Source organism: Monodelphis domestica, chromosome 4 (genome assembly GCF_027887165.1).
Source record: "Monodelphis domestica isolate mMonDom1 chromosome 4, mMonDom1.pri, whole genome shotgun sequence".
In the NCBI taxonomy this organism is placed as follows: domain Eukaryota; kingdom Metazoa; phylum Chordata; class Mammalia; order Didelphimorphia; family Didelphidae; genus Monodelphis; species Monodelphis domestica.
Genome location: NC_077230.1, coordinates 196,099,405 through 196,127,214, shown reverse-complemented (window position 1 = coordinate 196,127,214; position 27,810 = coordinate 196,099,405). Strand labels below are relative to the sequence as shown.

Here is a 27,810-nt window from a genome sequence, read left to right as displayed (position 1 = left end):
TTGGTGGTCTCTATATAAATACATATATGTATAAACATATTCTATGTAACATAATAGGGTACAGAGGGATGAGAAACAAGTGGGAAATGAGTTTAATTTACATGACTATTATAATTTGTAATATAGAATTATAGATAATAGAAAGCTGTCCTAGAGAAGGTTTTGTGCTAATAGGGCATGAAATACTAATCACATGTATTTGGAATGCCATTAAAACTCAAAAGCTACAACTTTACATGTGGATCAGGATTACTCGTCTCCATTGCTAGATAGCCAGGTAGGTTACTTCTAGAAATATGTTCCAGCCACATTTCTGAGACATGTAGTTTTATTTCCCCACTTCTTGTCTTTTCTATCTCATCAGTCACACCAAATCTCCCCATTCTTCTTTTATCCATTCTATTTCATATTATCTCCTAACTGGTCACTCTTATTACCATTTTCCAATCTATTCATCATCAGATTAAACTTCCTAAAATCATTGATAATAACACACTTCTCTAAAAACCCTCATTGGCTCCCCAATGTCAACAGGATTGGTTTCTTAACATAACATCCAGGTTTTCCACAATTTAGCCTCAGCATTCTCATCAGACAACCCTTCTAACTTCATATATATTGGATTACTTGTCTCTATAACCACACCTTGCACTTTCCTATCTCTTTATCCTTTGCTAAAAATGAGCTCGCTGCTTTCTGATGATATAAAGCTTCTCTATTTCAAACACTTCTAAGCTGGCTTATCTCCTGACTCTACAAACTGCTTTTCTACTTCTTTCCCAGAAGCTTTCTCATGTTCCAGACACCCTCAGCCCTGCTGCCTTCCCCTACCCTGCATTTGTCAGTTCTTCTTTAGAACCTCCATTTGAGGAAGTACCAACACTCCTAAACCAAGTTCACTATTTCATTGCTTTCTGTGTCAGCTGCCTTCCCCCATCTTTTATGTGTCGTCTTCTTCTTATAGAATATAAGCTCCTGGAGAACAGGGACTTTGTATTTGTATTTCCAGAGTTCAGCACAGTGCCAGACACTGAGTGTACCCTTAATAGATGTGTTAGCTAATCTATTCTAACCCAAAGTGAGTCTCACATCCTAAGCAAAAGCTTACCCAACTACCTCTGGCCAAAATAAACCCTCTCCTAGTTTTATCTACACCACTTCATTTGGCACTTATATATTGCTATCTATTTTTGCACTGTGTGAACTAAAATACCTCCATCCCATGGCACCCCAACAGTGGGTGTTACAGAGTAATGTCATATTAAATGGTCTGGCATCCCTGCTCTGTGTGAGCGTCAACATGCTACATCATCATGAAGGGAAGAGCTAATGGGGCTTAAAAAGCAATCGCGGGAAGGAGAGAGGTCTCCACTTCCACTCTTGATTGATGCAGTGGGGAGAGGGCCTTGGCCAGACAAGTGAAGAATCAGTTCTATTGAGGCTGATTCCTTAAAAGAAATCTATTTTCTCTTGCTCTCATTTCATTAATAAATGATTGTAACTCTGGCCAAACCACTTTTTTACTTGTTACAGCACATATATCCTGACATTCCAACTATAATCTATGTGAGGGTCTTGAACCATGCCTTGGTATGCTGTGAAGAAGTATTTACATATTATCTGGTACAGAGCAGAAAGGCTATAAAGTTCTAAAGTGGAGTGGGGAGAGAAATTTCAAATTTATTATTATTTAGTGTAACAGACTGAGGAAAAGTTATTTGTATACAATTGACCATTGACTAGACTGAACATTCTTGGAACTGATCTCACTTCCACTGCCACCAGAATTTTCTAACACTGATCTATGCATATTAACCTATGTGTAGGTTTGGGGGAAATGGTGCATAAAATTAAGCCATATTAGATTACTTTGTCAATTAGTTATAATTAATACTTTTCTTTATTATAAGGAAAGGCATACTAAGAAAAGACTATGATGTGAAAAGAAACATCAACAAAACAAAAAGGAAAAAAGTTTGTATTTGTGCATTGTTGGCATGTGTTAGAATCAATAATTAAGAGGTTGAACAACCTAAAAGAGTAATAAACTTTCAATGTTTCTTCCTAGCAGGGATAATAGGCTTCTGAGAGAAGAAACATTTAAACTCAGATGGTTATCATCACAGACAGATAAGCTGGGTGAGCCCTGAAGAAATCATGCAATGTGTGGCATTCACTCCTCGCCAGGGTGGTCTCTTACCAAACTTTGTTTTAAAAATTATTTTCCTTCCTTGATGGAGAGTAGATCATGTACATCTAGTTGGGAAATTATCTCTCATAACTACCTAATTCACAGAGTTGCAGTTTAGGAACACAACAAAAAAATTAGGCAAAATAAATACTTTATTGTTTTAATTTTTTTTTTTAGAAATCAGCCTGTGTGATAATCCAAACATTTATAAACCTTTCAGATATATTTCTTTTAAAGAATATTGTTACCTCAGCAATTTTTTGATTAGGAATTTTAAAGCAAAAAAATTAATAGGAGTTGGAAGTTATGAACACAGGAGAATTCTAACAAACGTCCACATGCTATTTTACACATTTATTTGAACACATACAAAACCAAACAGTATCCCCCATTTTATTTTTCATTTTTCCCCAAACATATTTTTGATGGTAAAAACATTTGTGGGGCAGAAAAAAATCCAAATTACTTTAACTTTTCCAAAAAACTGTTTCTCTAGCCATTTCTATTTCATGTTACAAGTTCCATTATTTTGACAACATTGATTTATCTTGTCTGACAAAGAAAAGGAAACTTTCCTTAATATAATACAATATTATGGCCAATGGAAAAAAAATGCATAGTGTTTAAAATAAGGCACATTAAAAAAAAGAATACTATGAAGCATATTGAAATTAGGTTTAATTATTTTGTGCAGAGATAAGGCTTACAGTGTAAGAACTTTAAGTAGTTTTAGGTTATTTTATTAATTCTAAACACACTGTTACTAGTAACTTCCCCAAGAATTCATAGCAATTTTTACAAAAGAATATTTTCTTCTTCTTGGGAGTGGCAATAAGTAACAGCAGTGAGAAAAAAAATCATTGGTTGTTTCAAGCTCTCAAAAATGAATCAGTTATTGCACAGTAAATACCTCACAGAGGTCAGTGTTTTAAGAAGCTAGACAAAAGAAAAATGTTATTTATAAGTCTGTTAAGTCTGGAAGTCTTCAAGTTTGAAAATATAATTCTACACAGGGAAAGGAATGGAAAATAGACATACAAATAAATAGTAGGGTTTTTTTTTTAATTGCCATAGTCTTGAGAGTTTAGAAAAGCCATAAATTCTACAAAAAGTGCCTACATTTCTATTTATGGTTAAAAAAATAAAGGATATGCATAGAAGAAATAAACATTATACATTGTGTACAGTAGCCCATCTCAGCAGCAATAGTGTCTCCTGAAGTACAAGTAAAAGATAACTTGACACCTCCACCAGTGTACACCATCATAATCCCAAAAGTCTATAGTTAATCTGGTCCATATCAACCTTTAGGAAAGAAAAAAGGGTAGAGGAAGAAAGACTATTACTATTTCTCAAATATTACTATTTTAAAATCATTAACCACCAGGAAAAAGATTCTTTTCTAGTAGTATTGCTCTAAACTCAAGGATTTTAATATCTATGAATTGATGTTATAATTACTTTATTTCTGATACAGTTTCTAAAAATATGATCTAGATTTCATCAAAATATACCACCACCATATTTATGTTTGTCAAAAAGATTAATCACTAATTTTCTATAAGTTAATGAATACCATACTCTTTTCAAATAGTCATCAGACATTTTTTATAAGTATTATCAAAAAATATGTGAAGGATATGTGAGAACCTATCACCTATGTAGATTTCAAATTACCCATTATTTCTTATTCAGTAGCTAAATCCTATTGAGTTACCCAAGGCATACAGAGATTAAAAGACTTATCCAGGTTCAATGAATAACTATTTAGGCGTCTGACAGGTGGGAACTGAATGCAGGTCTTACTGATTCCAAACCCCACACTCTTAACAATTGTCCTCTAGCTAATGGAAATAATTAATAACTTTAGCAAAGTTGTAGGTTACAAAATAAACCCACATCAGCATTTCTAATTATTTCCAACACAACTCAGCAGCGAGAGTTCTAAAGAGAAACTCTATTTAAAGTTACTCTAGACAATATAAAGTATTTGGGAATCTGTTTGCCAAGACAAACTCAGGAATGATATGAACACAACTACAAAACACTTTTCACACAAATAAAACTAGATCTAAAGAATTGGAAAAATATTAATTGCTCATGGTTAGGACAAGCTAATGTAATAAAAATGACAATCCTACCTAAATTAATTTACTTATTTAATGCCATACCTATCAAAATACCAAAAATCTTTTTTATAGAACTAGAAAAAATATATATAACAAAGTTCATGTGGAAGGAAAAAAGATCAAGAATATCAAAGGAACTAATGAAAAATAATGTGAAGGATGGAGGCCTAATAGTACCAGATCTTAAACTATACTATAAAGTGGTGATCATCAAATCAATATGATACTGGCTATGAGATAGAAGGATAGATGGGGTAAATGACCTCAGCAAGGATAGTTCAATAGGGCCAAAGATCCCAGTTTTTAGGACAAGAATTCACTATTTGACACAAATTGCTGGAAAAATTAGAAAACAGTTTGGGAAAAATTTGGTTTAGATCAATATCTAATACCCTTTACCAAGATGAATTCAAAATGGGTAAATGACTTAAATATAAAGAAAGATATTATAAGTAAATTAGATGAATATAGAATAGTATCTGTCAGGTCTATGGGAAAGGAATGAATTTAAGATCAAGAAAGAGACAGAGAACATTACAAAATGTAAAATGAATAATTTTGATTATATTAAATTTTAAAAGTTTTGTAAAAAACAAAACCAATGCAATCAAAATTATAAGGGAAGCAACAAAGTGGGGAAAAAATTTATAAAAATATTCTCTGACAATGGTCTAATTTCTCAAATATACAAAGAACTAAGTCAAATTTATAAGAAATCAAATCATTCCCCAATTGGTCAAGGGATATGAATAGGTAGTTTTCAGATGAAATCAAAACTATTAATAATCATATGAGAAAATGTTCTAAATCCCTCCTGATTAGAGAAATGCAGATCAAAACAACTCTTAAGTAACACCTTAAACATAGTAGAGTGGCCAATATGATAGAAAAGGTGAAATAATAAATGTTGGAGGGGATGTGGCAAATTTGGGGCATTAATACATAGCTAGTGGTGGGGCAAATTGATCTGACCATTCTGGAAGGCAATTTGGAATCATGCCCAAAAGGCTTCAAAAGAATGCCTGTCCTTTGACCCAACCACTACTGGGTTTATATCCTAAAGAGATAAACAAACAAACAAACAAACAAACAAAACTGGGCAAAGACCTGTCTGTACAAAAAAATTTACAGATGTACTCTTTTGTGGTAGTAAAAAAATTGGAAAATAAGGGAATGTCTCTCGATTGGGGAATGGATGAACAAATTGTAGCAAATGATGGTTGACAGAATACTACTGTGCTTTAAGGAATGATGAATTAATGTTTTTCTATAAGAACTGGAAAGATTGATGCACAATGAAATAAGCAGACCCAGAAGAACATTGTACATAGTGATTGTAACACTGTGGCACAATCAAATATAATGGACTTCTCCACTAGCAGCAATGCAATGATCTAGGATGATTCTGTGGGACTTATGAGAAAGAATGCTATCCACATCTAGAGAAAGAACTGCAGGAGCAGAAATCCAGAAGAAAATGTAATTTATCCCTTGTTTATATGGGTATGTGATTTAGGGTTTTGGTTTTAACCCAGTGGAATTGCTTGTCAACTCTGGGAGGGGAAATGCATGAGCAGAGAGAGAAAACATGAATCATGTAACCATGGAAAAAATTAGGACCCCCCCCCCACAATTGTTCTCTGCTTAAGTTATATATATGTATGTGTGCATGTGTATTTAGGGTAGAGGAAAGTGAAGGAGCCAAACTCGTGTCATATTTTTCTATAATTCCAACATCATAATTTTAAAAAGTGTCCTCATCCATAAACTATTAAATGTCCAGACATGTTTCTGGAATAAAATACTTGATAACTTCAGATACAGATGAATATTAATCAATAAGATAAGGTCATAAAGAAGGAAATTGTAACTGAAAAAGACATTAATAATATACTTATGTTCAATTCTCCAAATAAACTTCAGAAGTCAAACCCTATTATAACACAACTCTATCTGACCCAAGATGTGACAGTCAAGTAATATTTCAAGTGTTAATTAAATACAACAAAAGAATCTGACCAGTCCTTTTTAATTCTTTATTATAGTTGATTTGCAAAGGCTTCTAGATAATTTCTATTACCTGTTTGACAAAAAGTAATAAAAATTTCTTACTAAAAGTCTCAAATATTATGAAAATAGAAACTGCTTTCCAGGGCTTTATTTTTTGCTAAGAACTATGTAACAAATTTAGAAAACATACCTGTTATCGTCATTCATGGCTATTTATCTTGTCTAGAATTAGCAGTCCTACTTGAGGAAGATACTGCTGCCAAAAGTCCACTGACAATTTCACGTCTGATTTCCCCAGCAATTGATTCTTTAATCTAAAATGAGAAAGAGTGTGGAAAGGATTAAGGACAATTCACTCTTTAAATAACCTATAAAGATTAGGAATTACATTTAACATGCATTTAATTGAGTTAAACATTGTACAAAGTACAAAATGTATGCTCTATTCTCATTCATAGTACATATCATAAACCAATATAAAATCAAACACATTTGATAAGATCAATGATGCAAATTTTGTTTTATAAAAAGCATTTCATCTAGTATGTATTAGTAAATGGAACAATTCATTATTATTTTTAAATTACATATAACAAATTATTTTCACATGAAATCTCATTCAAAATTATTAAAACATTAACAATGAAAAGACAAAATACCAAGAATTTCTATTTTTTGAGTCAAGTTCTTTTAATTACTTTTCTCAGACATATATATATAAGAGATCAAGTGATTATTTAAAGGTCTTCGAAGCTCCAAGTTACAAAGCTGGATTTTTACCTAGTTTTTAAAAGGTCATCTATACAAGAACCTGGTTGACTCTAAGGCACCACTCCACCAAAGTCTATTCCAAATTTTCTCTTCTTAAGTCACTGCCATCACTTCCTCCCTCTTCCATCCCTCTTAACAAAAAGACTTCTTAAAATTTTACTATGAGGCAATTCTTTGAGATCCCTCTCTACACCTTCTTCCTCTTTCAATTCTATATCTCACATCTGCAATTTGCCTTTCCAAGGCCAGCCACTCTACTTGAGGCTTTGATCCTATCTCCTCTGACAATTTGTTCCTTTTATTTGTTGTTGTTGAATGTTTAGTTGTTTTTCAGTTATGTCCGACTCTTCATGACACCATTTTGAATTTTCCTGGCAAAGATACTGGTTTGCTATTTCCTTCTCTGGCACATTTTACAGATGAGGAATTGAGGCAAACAGGGTTATATGGTTTGCCCAGGGTCATCCTACTAGTGTCTGAAGCCAGATTAGAAGTGTGGAAGATAAGTCTTCCTGACTCCAGGCCCAGTACTCTCTCCACTGTGCCACCCAGCTACTTATGTCCATTTAATAATCCTCTCAATCTTCCTATTGCTTAAAAATTTTGCTTAGACCTTACCCTTAAAAACAAAACAAGGCTCACATCACTAGCCTTTAAGCTATCATCATAATATCTCTTTTCCCTTTCACACAAAAATTTCTAGGAAAATTCATACCTATATTCATTGCATCTGACTTATCCTCCAAATATTTTTTCAATGCCCATGGTTTCTGACCCCATCATTGGGCAGAAATTGCTCTTTTCAAGTTTGCCAGTGATCACTATCCTCATTAACCCTACCTCTGTAGTCAGATATCTGAAACATTAACATTTCTGACCAACCCCTTCTCTCTCCTAGATACTTTTCAGGGTTTTCCTGACACTATTCTCTCCAGGTTATCTTTCTAAGGGAAGGAAGGGGAATAAACATTTAAGTTGAGTATGTAGCAGACTCTCTGCTAAGTGAATTTAACGTCCTTGTAATTTTCTTCTATGGATCATCAGTCATGTACTGGCCTCAACCATCACCCCTCATCAGCAGATATAGCCCTGAGCTCTGTCCTCTTCCATATGCTTTCTTTTGGGTAATTCATCAGCCTCAATGGGTTTTCAAATCTACAAAACCAAACCTAAATTCTCTTCTGATCTTTAGTGACTACTGGCCACATTTCTAAATGTATCTCATGTCCCACAAGTATCTTAAAATTGCTATGTCCAGAAGAGATCCAATTGTCTTTTTGTCTAAACTGATTTTCCAAAATGTCCTATCGGATTCAAAATCCTGCTATCTTTAATTCTTCATTGTACTTCATCTCTCTCTATATCTAGTTTCAAATCTTTCCTATTCTAGCTCCACAACAAAGGACCCCAAATGTATATTTGGAAAGGATCTTTGATATCATCTAGGCCAGTGATAGTGAACCTATTAGACTCCCCATGCCATGCCCTGCTTGCCCCCACCTTATCCTAGAGAGGGGAGGGAGAAAAGGAGGGAGTGGACTAGGCACTCCACTCAGGGGAGGGAATAAGTACTTCCACTGGGCTACTGGGCAGAGGGGAGGGAAGGTGTGGTGGAGAGCGGGAAGGGAGTAGCTTCACTCGAGTTCTTCTGCCTTTCTAGTAACTAACTCTAGCAGGAAATGGTGTGCAGGCCCACAGAGTGGTCTCTGTATGCCATCTTTGGCATGTATGCCATAGGTTTACTGTCACAGACCTAGGCCAATTCCTTCAACTTACAAATGAAGCATCAGAGTCAGAAAAGGAAAAATGACCTCTCTCTCATCCCTGCACTTCTCTCTATTTACACTAAAAATCTGGACCCTCATTATATCTTGCCTTAGCGTACTCCAGACCATCCTCATTAATGCTGCTGATTTGATATTACTTAAGGAAGAGGTCACTGCCTTGCTCAAGAAGGATAAGCAATTTCCTATTGCCTCAAAGTTAAAATATGAATTCTTTTGGCATTTAATGCCCTTCTTACTCTGGCTGCAGTTTACTTTTGCTGATAAACTAGCTTACCTGCTATCTATCTCCTATTGCTGTGGCTCTACATAATTGTCCCCCATGGCTAGAATGCTTTCTCCTGACTTTTCCTTCTTAGAATTCTCATCTTTCAAGGCTCAATTCCACCAGGTACCTTATAAAAGAAGCCTTTGCTGATCCTTTCAGTGGATGCTGCCTCCCTCACTGAAATAATTTTGTATTACTTGTACACATATTTTTTCACCTGGTAGAATTTAAGTTCTTTGATAGGGACTGACTGTAGAAATTTGAATAGGTATTTAATATATGCTTATCTACTTATACTAAATGTAGTAACAGCAAAATCAACCAAGTGGTTAAAATATAGCAAAAGCACCAGATTATTCTGAAAAACTATACATAGAACATTATAAAACTATGTTACACAAAATGAAAGATGTGTGTCTCAAAGAAAATTAGAAAAAAAGGATACAATTTTTTTTAGTGAACCTCAATAGTACAATATAACCATAAAAAACAAATGCACAGAATTAATCTACATTAATTAATCTACATTCAAATTTTTCTAAAAGTATCTTCTGTCCTTTGAGGGCTTATGTGTTCATAACTATATATGTAAAATAACAATAAACAACCATCATTAGAAGCAAAATAACATAAATGCCATAATTGTTTCTAATGAAAATAGTGACTAAGAGGCATATTAACTTATTGTAATTTACCATCTACCTTTAAAGGGAGAGAGAAATTGCTGCTTAGTATATATTTCATTGTAAATTCTCTTGTATACTCTATTAATATCTAAAAACACCAGAAATAAATTTTTAGACAATTCATTTTAGTATATTTCCCAGTTTTCTATTTCCCCCCTCTTTCTGAGCACCACAGAGATACTTTATTCTTGGTAGATGTATAGTAGAACCAAAAAAATTACAATTCCATCAGTATTTTTTTTTCCAGATGGTCAAGACACTCAGGAAGCTCATCCAACCTCCCCACTTTTTTTTTGCAATTATATAGCATCACCTCCAAATAGCCCCATTGTAAAAGGCTTTAAATGTGTACTTCCTAAAATAAACTGATAATGCCTTCCCAAATTAGCACTTAAAATACTCTCAAGTAGCTTTTAAAAATTCTACTTTCTTTGCTTTCCTGTTAGCCCCATCCATTTCCTAAAATGTTCCTAAGTACATCCTGAACATATTTTCATTGAAGAACATCCAGATATGGTATTTAATCTATCTATATCATGTCAAATTGAAATATATTATATAACTTCACCAAAACCTACTAGTTATTGCTAAATAATCATCTGTATCACATTACAATGAAACATACCCAAATTTTTATTCCCTTTCATATTCCTAAACTTTAAGTAAATAAGGATCTTGCAATAAGAGTAAGAGCAATTCAATATTTTTAATGAATTCATGTTAGATGTGACTATTAGGAAGACCAGAATTCTTTACTATACAAACTATACACTATACAAACAAGGAAAAAGGGAATAATTGAAGTTTCTATGAAAAGTGTCTCTATTCCAGTTTTGGTACCAAGTCAATTATCATCTTTAATACTTTTCATTATTAAGAAACACTTCACTAATCAATCAGCAAGTACTTCCTGAGTGCCCACTATGAACTCTTCAGATGAGTTTTAAAAAGAAGCCCTAATATAAACAAACACTATGGGCTTAAAAAAGAAGAAATCTCCCAGAAAAAAAAAACTAACAATGCAATAACAACTAAACATTCCCAAATGAGAAAGTACAACTGCAATAACCTGCAGAATAGTTTAAAACTCTTGATGAGTGAAAGAATTCAGAGACTGAACAAACTTGTGGTATCTGATGATGATGGAATACTATCATGCTCAAAGGAATGATGAACTGAAGGATTTCTATGTGAACTGGAATGACCTGGATGCAGAGTGAAAGAAGCAGAACCAGGAGAACACTGTACACAGAGACACAATTGAAAGTAATAGATTTTTCTACTAGCAGCAATGTAATGACCCAGGACAATACAGAGGAACTTAGGAGAAAGAACGCTATCCGCATCCAGAGAAAGAACTGTGAGAGCAGAAATGCAGAAGAAAAACATATTATCAATCATGTAATTCGATAGGGATATGATTAGGGTTTTGATGTTAAAAGATCACTCTGTTGCAAATATGAATAATATGGAAATAGGTTTTGAACAATGATACATGTATAACTCAGTGGAATTGCTTGTCAGCTCTGGAAGGGGGCAAGAAGGACAGATGGGAAAAATCATGAATCATGTAACCATCGAAATATAGTCTAACGAAAAAAAAACAAAGAAAAAAAAAGAATGGGAAAAAATAAAGCTTCATTTCTCATGTAAAAAAAAAGAATTCAGATACAAAAAAAAGAGAATGAAATAAGATGGAAATGTTTTTTTAAAATACAAGTTGAATGCAAAGTGTATAGGGAAATTATCCTAAAACACTTTTGAAGTCTTAATCTTGCCCTACATGATAATGCTCAGTTCTCTAGCTTACTTGGTGATTTAGTTATTCCATTTTTTAAAGGTAATATTACCAGGGAATTCATTAAGGCTGTTTTTTAAAGACAAACAATATAGCAATACTGAAAAATAGTTGGCTTCAAAGTCAGGAATTAGCCAACCATGCTAGACACTATGTCTAAGCACTAAAAATTCAAAGAAAAAACAAAATTATTTCTCCCTCTCAATGAGTTTACATTCTAATGTCTAAGATATCATGTACATAACTAAAGTTCAAGTCCTCCCTCTGACATGCATCCTGGCTGTGTGATTCTGAGCAAGTCATTTTCTCAGTGCTCTAGTTTTCTAAGAATAAATATACTGCAAAACAGTTCCTTGGTAGAGAGAAATAACTCATCCTAGGTCTATTCCCCTTGTTCCCTCCCCTGCAGTCCCCCCAAAAAGTATTTGGGCTATTCTGATTTAAGAGTATAGCAATAAGAAAGTGACAAGGGACTAATCCTAAGAATACAATTTTCTTCATAACTGGTTTATTTTTAACTACTCAATTAAACAAAAATGAGCACCTACTATCCACAGGGCACGGTAACAGTACTGTGGAGTATATGAATATATTAAGTAACAAATGGTACCTGTTCTTAAGGGGCTAACAAATATAACAACTATAGGGGGGATATGGCAGTGTGGAAAGGAAAGCAGAATACAATACTAGGAGAAAGACTAAGTCAAATGCTAAAGTCAGTGGATCAGGAGTAGCCTAAAGAAGCTGATGACAGAATGATACAAATTTTCTCTCTTAAGTTGGGAAAAGGACAGAGGAAAAATGATCTAGAAATACTGACAAACAAGGTTGCAATCTCATCACTTTATCAACTGAATAGGAGGGAGCAAAGAACACAATTTTGGAGAGCAATAAGAAGGTGAAAGGAAGAAAAAAGAAGTAGGGTTCCGATATTAGAGTATTTGCTCATAATATAACAAGAATTAAACAAGACATAAAAGAAACAGTAGAAAGGAAAAAAAGGAAAGAACAAAGACACAGGAATAAATTGGAAGGGTTTTCACACAAAGGAAAGAGAGGTTTTAACCCCAGTTAATCTGGATAATGAAGTAGGTAGTTATAGGAAGTAGAATATAAATTGAGGAATGTTAACAATAGAGGAAAAAATGAGTAGTGTGTCTGAGAAGAAATGAGAAGATTATTATTATTATTGGAATGCATCAAGTTAATAAAGGACAATACTCAATTTACTGAAGTGATGGGAAAGGTCAACACAGATAAATACAGTTCAGAGTTCCAAATGATATGTTCACATGGAAGTGCTTCTACAAACCTTATACCCTAAAGTGTTTAGTATAATCTAGTGCTTGCTTTCTAGGAAGCAGTGGATGCCCCTGGAATTAAAGAAAAGCATCTAATTTCCAAGAGAGATGGTAATATCCATTTTAGTAGCAATATGGTCTGTATAAACATATCTATCTGCTAAGATTAAAACCCATGACTAAATTCTAGACTAGAAAATGATCAGCCCAAGTAATATATTTTTGATGCAAAGATGCCATCAAGATGGAGTTGAAGGGAAAAAAATCTCATTACTTATGCAATTATAAATCAATCAATTAAAAAAAATCTTTACATGGGAAAAAAGTTGCCTTTTTCTTATCACAAAGAAATTACAATAAAACTAAGTCAAACACCTGCTATTTAAAATTATATTGGCAGAGCTGATGTTTAAGAAAAAAATTTAAAACGATATACCAAAGCATCAATATTTCAATCAGGCAAGAAAGAATTCTCATAAAACAATGCAACCACTTGTTCAGTATTTGACATTTAACATTGTTGAATTAGTTTCTGTGGGAACATATTCAGCTATTCTGGTAAGTAGCTTTGTATTTTTTAATAACAGTAAACAGTTATAGGCCATTGCTCACGTACATTATAATCCACTCAAAACATATCCTAAGGCAGTCTACCTTCTTCCTTCACAACATAAGGTCACATAAAACTATAGAAAGGGATAAAATTTAAATCAGATAAAATTCTAGTGACAGAACAAGAATATCAGGAAAGCTGTTAAAAAGGAATATTATTCTTTTAGTATTCTGTCACTAAAATTGAACTCTACTGAAGCTTATTTAACGTAAGCTTTTTTTCATTCTCAAAATTTGGTCTTTAGGTTATGGTGATTCAATTCACTTTAAACACTTACTGAAGACTTCTTTGAAAGGCAATGGGAATATAATAACAAAATGAAAATTGATCCTTGCTTTCGAAACACTTTTTATTTTTAATAGAGATTAGAGGGGGAGATATTTAACAAATACATAGGTAAATTGTTTTTGTTTGATTTTTTTTTTTGTTGTTAAAAATCTGTGATTTTATTAGTGTGGGGAACTCCAAGAGTAGAAATACCCTTCACTAACACAGAGAAACAAGCTATCTGTAGTTAAAGTTTCCTTAGAGATTTACACTTCTGAAATTAAGTGATTTGTTCTGTGATCTCTTATATGTAGAGAAGGTGTTGGACCTATGGTAGTCCTGATTCTACTCTCTCCCCTTAATACAGAAAGAAAACCAGTAAGGAAGAGGATCTGGAAGGCTTGTTGAAGGAGGTGGCACTTGGGTTAAGCCTTACAGAAGGCAAGGACTCAGACAGGGAAAGATGAGGAATGAATGGTATTCTAGTATGAGGATAAGCTTATGTTAATAGATATAAGTAAGAAATTGAATAACAACTTCTAGGAATTTCAAATCTGATTTTGGATGCTTCCTAGCTATGTGATCCTGGGCAAGTCACTTAATCCTAATTGATTAGCCTTTACCACTCTTCTGTCTTAGAATCAATACTTAGTGTCTATTCTAAGAAAGAAAATAAGGTTTGTTTTTGTTTTTTAGAAAGTAAGGTTAAAAAAAAAACTTCCAGGAACATTAAATAGTCCAATCTGAATGGCCCATTTGGATGGATTAACATAAATAGAAGGTGATATGAAACATGGCTATAGGCAGATATTGTATATGTTTTTACATGCCAGGTTAAGGGAAGAAAACTGAAAAGGTTTTAAGTAGAAAGTTATCACATGGTCATGGCAGCTATGTAGAGGAAGGATTGGAAAGGAGATAGAAAGACTGACCAATTATAAGGAAAACATGTAAGAACTGGTTGAAAGAACTAGAGATGTTTAGCCTAAAGAGAAAAGTTAAAAGTATATGAAGAGATGTAATGTGGAAGAAGGATTAGACTTAATCTTTCTGGCCACAGTGAATAAAACTAGTTAACAAGAGGCAGATTTAGATTGGATTTAATGAAAAAATTCCTAATAGTGAGAGCTACTCAAAACTGTAATGGGCTACCCTCTCAATAGTGGGTTTCACTTTCAATAAAGGTCATCAAAGTAAAGAATGGATAATCATCAAATCACTTGGGAATTTTATACAGATCTGGGTTGTCTTTGGGTTACTTCTAACCCTGAGATTTTGTGAACCTTCTTTTCCAAACAATGGAGAAGAATACAAGTTCTTTTTGTTTTATGGATTTAGAAGTATAACCTCTGCTGGGTAATTCAAAATATAGAAGTAAAAAGTTTTGTAATGATTTACTTTCACAGATGAAGAACTATATGGAGAGGCTGTTTTCTTCTCAACATCAGTCAATAAACTTCTACTTTGTGTTAGGAAATTTAACCCCAGGATCATACTATACTGTACTTTCTGTCTTTTTTTTTGTCTTTCTTTCTTTTACACCCTTATCTTCTGTCATAGCACTGGGCTTAAGTGATTTGTCTGTAGTGAAGCACACTTTCAAAGTTCAAAAACTTCTTTACCATTATGGATTTGGAATTAACAGATCAAATTAATCAACAAGCATAGGTACGGGGAGGGGGGGTCAGGGGGTAAAAGACTAAAAATTAAATAGTCCTTGCCTTCAAAGAGCTTACATTCTATTGGGAGCGAGAACATGGGAATTTGGGGGAATCATGACAGGGCAGCTGGGAAATCTGGAAATTTTTCTTTAAAAAATTGCGCTTAAGATGAGTCTGGAAAGAGACAAAAAATTAAAAGTAGGTAGAAGGAAGCAGGACATTCCAGAAATAGGGGAAAACGACTGCACAGAGACAGGAAATAGTCATGTGTAAGGAATGGCAAAAAAAGCAATTAGGTTAGCCCACAGCATGAAGAAAGGAGAATAATGTATAATAAGTCTAAGAAGGTAGGCTAGCACCAAGTTGTGAAGGCTTTAAAAGTCAGAGGAGTTTGTATTTGATCCAAGAAGCAAGAGGCAGCCACTTAGCAGATGAATGATAGCTTATTCGGTATACAACTGGGCTAAAATATATTCTGAAAATTATATCAACAGAAGGAATCATAGTATTTCTTAGGTCACTGATGTAAATCTAAATAAAACTTCCAACCCTTACAAGACCCTCACCTAAAGCAATTAAAATATACTTTACTCACCTCCCGTATGACTTGCTGTAACTCATCATGCTCCACATTTTTCTGACTTTCCTCAGAAGTTGGCAGCAATGGCATAATTTCAAGTTTTTGTTCCATTTCAGATTTAGGTCCCTCAGATTCTATGGCTTCTTCAGCTACTCCAATTCCCTCAGAATTTTCAGGAACTGGAGGAGACTGCACTGAGCCCATTCTAGAAGGAGCAGTTGGTGTTAAGGCCACAGAAGCTCGAAACACCTTCTTGCTTGGCAAGTGGGTCTTAGCCTTGCCAGGTGAGTCAGTGGAGATTATTCCAGATCTCCTGTTTGCACGAGAAGGACCAGAACACACAGAAGAAGAATCTGATGTGGCTTGGGAAAAAACAGATTCTGAACTTTCTGCAGGAGGAATTTCAAAACCCAGTTCTCCAAGTCCTAACCCCAATTCGGACTTCAAATATGACTGCTCTTGCATCAGCTCAGTGACCTAGAAAATCAAAGAATGAGTTACTGCATTCTCTCTGAGAGAAAAGTAAACAATGATTCCTTACCTAAAGAAATAAATTCCCAGAAAGTTACTATACAAAAAAAGAATTATATATACATATACTTCATTAATTTAGTCACTGGAAGCCTTTCCTTAGCTACACAAACAAGTAAAATTTAAATTCTTTGCAAACTATGACAAATATTAAAAGTGATCATATCAGGCATTCTTGACAATGCATTCTATTCTTTGATCATACAAAGAAGTCACTACTGTTACTACTAATGAGTTTTCTAAAGACCCAATGGCATACAGGACTTTCAGAAATGTTGAAATTATACTTTATATAATTACTAGCTTACCTAAATTCTCTATATTTTAATATATTACCATCTACACTAAGAAGGATCTATGTTTATGAACTGCCATCTTCTTATCTCATTCTTTTCCCCAATGATTTAAAAGCAGATATTCTTACTGGTTCCATTACATTCAGTGGAGATGGGCATGACAAGTTATCAGCACTTCTGCTTCCATACATTCCCTAGAAGAATAGGAAAAAAAGTTTTAAAAAATTTCAAGCATTCTACAAAGTATTAAAAGAACTGACTAAAAACTACTTGGAAAAGTTTACATGTATGACATAAGTCACTTTTAAATGTCATGGAATTTACTGAATAAGAGTGATTTTTATTTAATAGTTGATATCAAAAACAAGAACATATATATATAAAACCATTTATATATAACCATTTATCATTCTGTTTGATCAGATATGTGTATATAACTTCCCCAAACCATATTGCTATTTCTTTAAGCCAATTTAAAAATGAACCAAAATATCAATTTATGGATGTTGGGAGATTTATACAGAATATATTAACAATTCGAATCCTGTATTCTTCTGCTCAACTTATTTTTAATACATTGCTATTTATCAAAATAATGAAAAGGTATCTATTTTACCACAATATATAGAAGTATATTATGAATGCTGGAAAAGGGGAAACTATAAAGATTCAAATTTCAAAAGAAAAGTATTCAGAAATAAAATCAGAGATAGAAACAATAATAATGAGGCAGCTAGGTGGACAGTGAATAGTGAGGAGCCTACAGTCAGGAAGACTCCTCTTCCTGAACTTAAGTTTGGCTTCAGACACTTACTAGCAATGTGAATATGATTAAGTCACTTAATACTCTTTGACTCAGATCCATATATTTAAAATGAGATGAAGAAAGAAATGGCCAACCACTTCTATATCTTTGACAAGAAAAAAACAGAAATGGGGTCACAGAGTTGAACATGACTGAAAATGACTAAACAAGAAGAAATAAAAAGACAATGAAGTCCATTTCTTTTATCGCTTTCTTATTTCTACATTCCTTTTTAACGAGTTCAGCCTAAAACCTCAAATGAATGGAATCTAGCACATATGCAAAATAGAGGAATACAAATAATATTTGTGAAATAAGGAGTTAATATAAGAAAGGGAATTTGTAAAAGATAAATGTGAACCAACTTGTTATTAACATTTCTCCCCTAAAGTCCTTCCATTCCCCCACTGTTTGAAAAAAAAAATACAGGAGACAGACCCAAGACAGTATATTAGAAGCAGAAATCCTGTAGAATTCTCCCCAAATCCCCTCCAAACAACTTTAAATAACACCTAAAATTAAATTTTGGAGTGACTATCAAGAGGGAACATTTTTCTTGCCTAAGACAACTTAAGATTTCAGCAGAAGAGATCTGTGACATGGGGCCAGTCCAGAGCAAACAATGTGGCAGTACCAGCAGGGGGTCTTGAAGGTAGCAGAGACAGAAGCAGCTTCAGGAACTCTCAGCCAAGAGACAATTAGAGGGTTGAAGAACAGGTCAGAAAGAGATTAGAGAAAGATATCCTTTGCTGGTATTAGGTACAGCTGCTGTTGACTGGCAACCTATTGCCCATGAGCAGTTCTGGGTCACAGTTCCAAGGGCAGAGAAGAGTACTTGTGATCAATCATAAAGGAGCAAGGGCACAGTCCCAAGGCAGAGAGGAGAACCAGTACTTTTTGTTGTGGAAGAGAAGGGGTCCTTCCTAGGTAAAGACTAGATGACCTAGGTAAAAACTAAAAACTACTACAGTGACAGGGAAGATCTAGACACAAACTCAGAAAAAAAGACAATAACATGAAAACAACTGCCCCAAAAAGCCTCAAAGAAAAATGCTATTTGAACCCCAAACCTTAGAATTCCTGGAAGAATTGAAGAAAAGAGATAAGAATGGCAGGGAAAAAATTCAGAAAAGAAATGAGTGTGATATAAGAACATTATGAAAAAAATTAACTGCTTGGTAAAAGAGGAATTAAAAAAAAAACTGACCAAATGGAAAGAGGTACAAAAGCTCATTGAAAAAAATAATTCCTTAAAAAAAATTAGACTTGCAGGGCAGCTAGATAGCACAATGGATACAGTGCCAGGCCTGGAGTCCAATGGACCTGGGTTCAAATATGACCTCAGATACTTTCTAGCTGGGTGACCCTGGGCAAGTCACTTAATCCCAATTACCTAGCCCTTGCTGCTCTGCTGTCTTAGAACTGATACCAAGACAGAAGGCAAGGGCCTAATAAGTAAACAATAGAATAAAATAAAATAATAAAAATTAGAACTGGGCAAGAAGAAGAAGCTAATGATTCCATGAGAAATCAAGAAATAAAAAAATAATTTAAAAAAATTTTAGCTGTGCTGAAAAAATAGAAAATAAAAATATCTCATCAGAAAAACAAATGATCTAGAAAACAGATTGAGCAGAGATAATTTAAGAATTACTGGACTACCTGAAAGTGATAATAAAAGAATAAGAGCCCTGACAGAATATTTCAATAAATTATAAAATTAACTACCCTGATAACTTAGGGCCAAAAGGTAAAAGAGAAATTAAAAGAATCTACCAAACACCTCCTGAGATACCAAAATGAAAACTCCCATGAATATTCCAGCCAAATTCCACAGCTCCCAGGTCAAGCAGAAAACAGTGCAAAGAGCTAAAAAGAAACCATTCAAATATCATAGAGCTGCAGTCAAGATAATACAAGACTTAGCAGTTACCACATTAAAGGAGTGGATGATTTGGAATTTGATATTCCAAAAATTAATACCAAGAATAATCTACCCAGCAAAAATGAATATAATCTTTTGGAGGGGTGGATATTTTATTTTAAATAGAGGACTTTTAAGTATTCCTAATGAAAAGACAGCAGCTGGAAACAAAAGAGTCAAGAGAAGCATAAAAAGGTAAACATGAAAGAGTAATCATATGGGATTCAATAAACTTAAACTGTTTACACTCCCATGTGGAAGATGACACCCATAATCCCAGGAATTTCATAATTAATAGTTAGAAAGAATCTATATATACTGGGGGCAAGGGTGTGAGTTGATTATGTTGGGATGATCTTCAAAATGAAAAGGTGAAAAAGAGGGATCCTGAAAGAAGGGGAAAGGAAGCTGTAGAATATGGAATGGTCCCCCCCCCCCATTGGAGGAGCAATGCTTCAACCTTATTCTCATCACAGTTGGTTCAAAGAAGGAAATATATATGTATATGCACACATACTTACACATACATACATACACACATACATATACACATTTGGGTATAGAAATACATCTTACCCAATAGGGAAAAGGAGGAAAATGGAATAAGAGAAATGGTCAGTTGGGGATAAAAGGGAAGGAAGATTAAAGGAGGCACTGGTAAGAAGCAAAACAGACTTTTAAGAAGAGAAAAGATAAAGAGGGAGAAACATAAAAAGAAGAAAATAGGGTAGAAGGAAACACACAATAATCATAACTGGGAATGTGAATGGAATGAACTTACCCATAAAATGGAAGTGAATAGCAGAGTGGATTAGAATCCAGAATCCAACAATATGTGGTTTACAAGAGACACATTAGAAACAAAAAGACATACAGAATTAAAATAAAGGGCTGGAGCAGAATTTAGTATGCTTTAGCTGAAGTAAAAAGGTAGGGGTAGCCATCATGATACCAAGACAAAGCAAAAGCAAAGAGACCTAATTAAATGAGATAATTAGGCAAACTACATTTTGCTTAAAGGTACCAGAGGCAATGAAGTAATATCAAAATTTTTTTCTAACACATGTCTGATAAGTCTCATTTCTCAAATATATAGGGAAGTAGGTCAAATTTATAAAACTAAGAGTCATTCCTCAATTGAAAAATGGTCAAAGGAAAATAAAGGCAGTTTTCAGAAGAAGGAATCAAAGTACCTATAATTATATTAAAAAATGTTCTAAATCACTATTGATTAAAAATACAATTTAAAATAACTTTGAGGTACTAACTCCCACCTATCAGAAATGACAAATACTGAAAAGGAAGAGCAAAAATTGGTACACTAATAAACTGTTGGTGGAGCTATGAACTGTTCTAAATATTCTGAAGAATAATTTGGAACTATGCCCAATGGGCAATTAAACTGCATACCCTCTGAACCACCCATACCATTATAATAGGTCTGAATCCTAAAAATAGTTTTAAAAAAAGATCTAGATGTAGAAAAATATTTATAGCAGTTCTTTTTGTGGTGGCAAAGAATTGGAAATTGAGGAAGTGCTTATCAACTAGGGAATGGCTAAAAAAGCAGTTGTATATGATAATGATAGAGTACCACTGTGTTATAAGAAATGATGAGGGTAGTGGTTTCAGAAAAATATGGCAAGACCTATATGGACTGATGAAGTGAGAACTAGGAGATCACTGAACATAGTAAAACCAATGTAGTAATGATAATAAACTGTGAAACTTAGCTATTCTGATGAATACAATGATCTAAGACAATTCCAAAGGCCTCATGATACCTATATAGCCTCCACAGAGAGGGCTAATGAACTCTGAGTGCAAACTGAAGCATAATTTTCTCATTTTCCTTATTTTTCTCATCTTTTTTTGGCAATATGGCTAATATGGAAATATGTTTTACATGATTTTGCAAGTATAACTGGCATACTGCTTGCTTTTTCAGCATGTCAGAGAGAAACAGGAGTGAGGAAAGGATTTAGAATTTAAATTTTAAAAGAATAATCTTTTTAAGAATGAAAAATAGGCCAAAATGTGCCATAGTTTTTAAATCAACTAAATTTTAAGAACTTCTTTTACTTCTTATATTCTACTAACAACTATTGCAAATATTTAAGAATAATGATGGTTTCTTCTGGTATCAGAAGAAATTATTTCAGTTTAACCCATTATTTACTTTGAACTATGTGATAAAATCACCACACACCACACTTAGCCTCCATACAAGAAAAAAATAAACTTATTTGGAGCCATACAGCTAATTACTTTGTTATAGATACCATAAGTGTTGAAGAACGATAAGGTGAAGTCACATGCAAGGTACGAAGCTGCTCTTCCAGACCAAGTAAACGTTCTTCCAGCTGTAGTTCTAGTTCCTGAAGTTCCATTCTGACTGAATTCCTCAAACTCTGAAGTTGATCAACTTCATACCTAACATTGTGAATTATAAAGAAAAGTGTGCATGAAAGGTAGATTTCTGCATCATGATAGCAGCAAATAGACAACTGGAAAGAGCTAAAAGTGGATTATAAAAATTCTAAATTTCACAAGGAATAATGGTTAGGAAAACCTAAAGGCTTTCTTTATTTCCTTAATAAATCCTCAAGTCTATATGCTTATCTCTTATCTTAAAAATAATAACAAAACAGTACCCAATAAAAAAGATAGTGATGTTAGTCTCTTTCAGTTCTTCATTTTACCCAGGAAATGAAATATAACTTGCTAAAGCAAAATAAGCAAACAGCTTAAATCATTTTGGCAATTATTTTTATAACAAAAAATCTAATTAAGTGAATAAGAGAAAACTACAGACTGTTTTACCTCTCCTCTTCAGTCATATGATGGTAAACCATGGTTTGTTGGCGTAACATTGCCAGTTCTAAATCCATCATTTGTGTTCGGAACAAATTCAGACTTCGCCTCATTACTTGTAGTTCCTGAAAAGTATTCTAAAATAAAAATGTTTTGCTGTAATATTTATGCTCACTTTTCACTTCTATGTTATGTAAAATATACATTTTTTTAAAGAAATCAGAATAATGAAGTTATAAACTCACTTCATAAAGAGGTAGAACAGATGATCTCTGAGAAGCATATGGGGCAGCAGCAAGATCATGTCCTCTCATCACTGGATACTACACAAAGTAAAATAATTTATAAAATTTTAAATTCCTGTTTTCCCAATAGCTTAAAACATATCCTTCTAAGGTACCATAAATAATGGCAAAAGTTTGAGACCTACACCATTTATCTCATTCCTATTTTGCCTTGTTATAGCAATTAATTTTTTTTTAAACAGAAGCCAAAAGTTGGTAGACTTTATATCAAAATCTTCCAACCATGTAATTCATTCAAAATTATAGGGAAAAAGTTATTGATGTTAATCATGGTTTCTATTTGCATATCATTTTGCCGATTCCAATTATTATTCATATTTTCCCCTAGGCTCTCTTTTCTCCCCTCCCCTTCTCTGTGACTTCTGTTCCTCTCATCAACTCAATTATATTATCTTAGTCAGAGAATTTTGAAATCTACTTATCTAACCTGTCTTTCTCTCATGAACTAAGAACAGGATCACAACTGCTTAGGTTTTTCAAAGGTATCCTAAAAATGTGAAAAAAACATAATCCATTATCCCTCCACAACCTCAACCCACCTGTCATCCTCTAATTTCCCTTTCTGGTTCAAGGAACCAGTTTTCCCAGCTCAAAATCTTGGTCATCTTTAACTCTTTGTTGTTATTCAGTTTTTTTAGTCATGTCTAATTCTTTGTGACCCTATTTGGGTTTCTTTAGCAAAGATCCTAATGTCATTTGCCATTTTTTTTTCTCCAGCTCATTTTACAGATGAGGGAACTGAGGCCCAACAGGGTTAAATGATTTGTCCAAGGTCACATAGCCAGTAAGTTTCTGAGGCCAGATTTGAATTCAGAAGAGTAGCAGGCCTGGCACTCTATCCACTAAACCACCCACCTGCTCTCCTTTAACTCTTTATTCCTCTCAAATTAGAGCAGCTGTCAACAAGTCAATTCTACCTCCACAATATCTCACCTACATATGGTTTCCACATTATGTTATCTGAAACTGCCTCCAGTCATACTCCTCTACACAAGTACTAAAGCACAGATCTGACTATGTCATTCCCTTGTTCATGAAACCTCAGTGCTTCCCTATTACTTCTATTAAAACATAAACTCTCCTGTTAGACATTTAAAGTCCTTCACAATATGGCTCCACCAGTCTGTTTAGATTCATTTAACATTCCTCTCTCTCACACACTCTCCAATCTAAGTAAATCTAATCTGTGGTTCCAAGCCTTTGTACATGCTGTCTTCTACTACCCTTGTCTCTCAGAATTCATAGTTATCTCAAAGCACAGCTCAAGTGGCACCTCATAAAAAAGGCCTTTTCTGATCCCCAAGTAGCTACTGGTGCTCTCCTTTGAAATTACTCTGCATCTGTCAATGAAAATACCCCCTGCTCCAGCAATAAAAAGTGAGATCCTTGAGGGCATTGGTTCTTTTGTTTTTGTCTTTTTTTTTCAGCACAGTGTCTGGCATGTAGTAGGTACTTAATAAACATTTGTTGAATTATCAATGTATCATTATATAATTGACTATAAACTTTCAATATTTAAATATTATAAATACTTTTTTGGTAAATACAAATAAGATCTAAGACAACAAACATTTAAAAATTCACATTTAAAACAACTTTTTTCTTTACCTGAGAAAGATTCTGCAGTGAATTTCTGATATCATGCAGTACTCTCCGCAACTGCATTTCAATGGAAGAAGGAGGATTCACAGAACAGGAACGATATGAATAGTTACTAGGTCTGTGTGAGTATGGGCAACTCAAAGGAGGGCCTATGGCACAACAGGAGGCACCTGACATGTTTGGAACACTGTGAGTACTAAGTGTTCTCATATGTTCACACAGAGGCCTTTCTTGCCAGTCAGAGTGGACAGAATGAAGTGAACAAGTGGATTGTGAGATTGGAGCTGGGATATATAAATGGTTACAAGTCCTACTAGGACTTGATTCATCCATCAACTTGTTGATCTCACACTGTGAAGTTTCTTTCTTCACAGACGGTGAGATGAAGAGTGTAGATTTAACTAGAGAATGGCTATCTTGTTCAACTGTCTCATTTTCTAATTTCTGTTCATCTTCAGGTGTATATTTAAAGGTGAAGGAAGGTGGACTACACCTAGTCTCTTTTCCTGGAGACAACCGGACATTTACAGAAGACACAACCCTAACAGGACTTAGTAAGGTGGTAGGTAAAGACTGAGATCTTCTTAGGGGATACCCAGACTTTGCAAACTGGTACCTGTGTTTTAACAAATCTTTGGATTTCATAAGGCTACGCCCTACTCTAGGATCAGAGAGATTACAGACTTTCATTTGAGCCCTTTGTAAAGCCACATTAACTCTATTGATTGAAGAAGAAGAGTCGATTGTTTTTTCAGAGCTCTGATGATCACATCTACCCTCAATTGAAGCCAATGACTTAAGAATGTGGTGTGTTTTATACTGAGGAAATTCATAATCATTACTTTTATCTACATCACTTTCAGCACTTGCTACCCTGATTAAGGCAAATGTCTCTCCTGAAGGTAAATCATCTTCACTTTCAGTAACATGATCTTGATTTGGGGAAAACTGTTCACTTCTTTTAGTATGCACAGTCTCACATAATAGGGAGCTCTGATTTTCTGGCTTTGTTATCTTCTCTTTTCCTTCTCGGAGACACATGTGAGATTCTTCCTCAGAGTCATTAAAATAAGGCTGGTCTTTTGCTACTGGTGTTATAAGGTCTTCACCAAGTGATGTAACTGTTGTCTCACTGTCACAACTATCAGCACTGCTTCCCATAGCTTGGAGAGGCTCTTGAACCTATGAAGGGAACACAAGGAGAGCAAATGCTAAGTAAATACAGAATACAATTCTGACTGACAAGGAATATTTATAGCACCATTACTAATGTATTAGAAATTACTAGTTTTGGAGTCTGAAGACCTGGGTTCAAATGCTAACTATCCATTATTAGACATTCAACCATGAAAAGCCACTCTAACTCTTAAATCCTTAATTTCCTTATCTCTAAACTATTGTAAAATTCCAAAAATCCTCCCATGCACCCATCCTTACACTGTAAAGGGTTAACTGGATGATATCCAAGGCATAGCTTCTAGCTATAGAAACTATGAAATGTATGTTTACAAGTTTTAATAAAATCACAAAATCACAACTTGACAGCAGGGGAGCCCTGAGTCTTCCTTCCATCTGTCCCTATGGCAAAGCCCTTCTATATTTATTGTCTCTCACTATTAGACTGTGAGATCAGAAGCTATCTTGCTCTTCTATTTGCATCCCTAGTGCTTAGCCAATACCTGGCACATACATGCTCATACATTTGCCATATATAACCTATATCTGAAAAAAGAACTCCCTACTATATTCTGGAGTCAAGAAAAAAATACAGTTTGATAGCAATTTCAATTCCAAAGAGTATGTGATAATACAGATTTGACTTGAATAGATTCCCAATTTAAATCACAGCAAAATAATGCTATGAATACTAGCTATAATTTAGAACTACCATAGGTTTCACCTTTAAAAATGTGTATCAATTGGGTTCCATGAACTGTCACTAAAAAATGGCTAAGTTTACAAATGAAGAAAGATGATAAAGGTACTCTGCACTAGCTTCATAAAAATTTACTTATATTTGACCAAAAATAATGAAAATTATCTTAGATTTTGCTCAAATTACAAAGATTTCATTTTCAAAATGAAATCTATAAAGGTGAAGAACAAAACCAACTCTAGTTTCAAATACTTGTTTTCAGTTATTCTCTCTATGTTGATACTTTGCCATAATTTTATAAATGAACATTGACTCAATGAGGCTTTAAAAAACAACCATAAAAAGTGCAATACTAAATCACATAAAATTACCAGGTATGAAAACATTTTAGATTTCTAGTTTTGTAAACAATTTTTACTTCCTGTACTTTCCAAAAATGCATACATCTACACACACACACACACACACACACACACACACACACACACACACACACACACATATACCCCTTAATATTTGAGGACAACACATCAACTTCACAAGATAAAATAAATTTCCCCCCAAATTAGATATATGCTATTTTAATCTTAAATGAGAATTTATAGGTACCAAACAAAACGTTTGAAACCTAATATTAAAGTTATAAGGATTTTGCAATATATAACAAAGTAATAGTTAACTGAAATGTAAAAGCACTATACCCTGAGAAATTGTGTAAACACACTAGGGCATTTGATCAAGACTCAAAATAGCAACTTTAAACAATGAAAAAAGAATTTCAATATTAACGAGATTAACAAAATTAATTACTAGGGATAAGACTAATATGAAAAAGTCAATTTACATTATATATGCAAGGTTATTCGATGCATAAAATTCAGTGATCTCTATCATATATAGCCCCCTAGTCTTTCTTCTGAGCTTCACCATCCTGTCTAATGGCCAATGGCATGTCTCAGATTCATCATATTCCAAATTAAGTATTCAAAATAACTACAATGTATTTTTCTTTGTATTTATTGTCCTTATATAACACACATACATGTTCTCTTTCTCTGTATAACTACAGGGTATCCCTAAAGTCTTAATGCAGTTTTAAACTGTTTAAAGTGCATTATTAAAGCATACAATTGCTCTAATACTTTTAGAATATCTTATATATTTGTTTGTTGTCTTTCCCATTTGAATGTAAGCACTGTGAGAATATGGACTATTTAATTCTTGGTATTTGCCTCCCTAGGACCTACCACAGTTTCTGGAACATAGAAAGCTGTTAATAAAGCTTGATGAACTGAATAATATAATAATAAAAGTTGGTGCTAATATATCATTTTATGATTTTTAAATATGTTTTTCATTTGTTATTTAATGCTAACAAAAGTTCTATAAAAAAAGTAAAAAGAGAAAAGGTAATGAATAAATGGGTTATTGTCTGCATTTTACAGATGAATATACACTTAATTACATAATCAGAATACCCTAGGAGGTATTCCTAGGAGGAAACATGAAATTGTTAGCAGCATATAGGTATATGAAGGATGGAGAACAATTTTGCTTAGCTGGAATGAAGGAGAATCTGTTGTGAATTAATTAGGAGC

At 33.8% G+C, this 27,810-nt stretch overlaps 1 protein-coding gene across 8 annotated transcripts in view; it reads right to left on the bottom strand.

Moving 5' to 3' along the window:
• Nucleotides 1-2,325: 2,325 nt before the first annotated feature.
• Nucleotides 2,326-27,810, bottom strand: part of ITPRID2 (ITPR interacting domain containing 2) — a 128,887-nt gene continuing 103,402 nt past the window's right edge. For 6 of the 8 annotated variants that reach the window (XM_056794096.1, XM_056794097.1, XM_056794098.1 and 3 more), the window contains 8 exons: nt 24,343-25,518; nt 22,675-22,752; nt 22,439-22,566; nt 21,898-22,048; nt 17,015-17,080; nt 16,075-16,536; nt 6,521-6,644; nt 2,326-3,496 (listed from right to left, as the gene is read on the bottom strand). In XM_056794096.1, the coding sequence (XP_056650074.1) occupies nt 6,540-6,644; nt 16,075-16,536; nt 17,015-17,080; nt 21,898-22,048; nt 22,439-22,566; nt 22,675-22,752; nt 24,343-25,518 (2,166 nt within the window). In that variant the 3' untranslated portion in view covers nt 2,326-3,496; nt 6,521-6,539. The remainder of the gene's footprint in view (nt 3,497-6,520; nt 6,645-16,074; nt 16,537-17,014; nt 17,081-21,897; nt 22,049-22,438; nt 22,567-22,674; nt 22,753-24,342; nt 25,519-27,810) is intronic. The other 2 variants (XM_007494468.3, XM_056794099.1) reach the window with 1 other exon arrangement.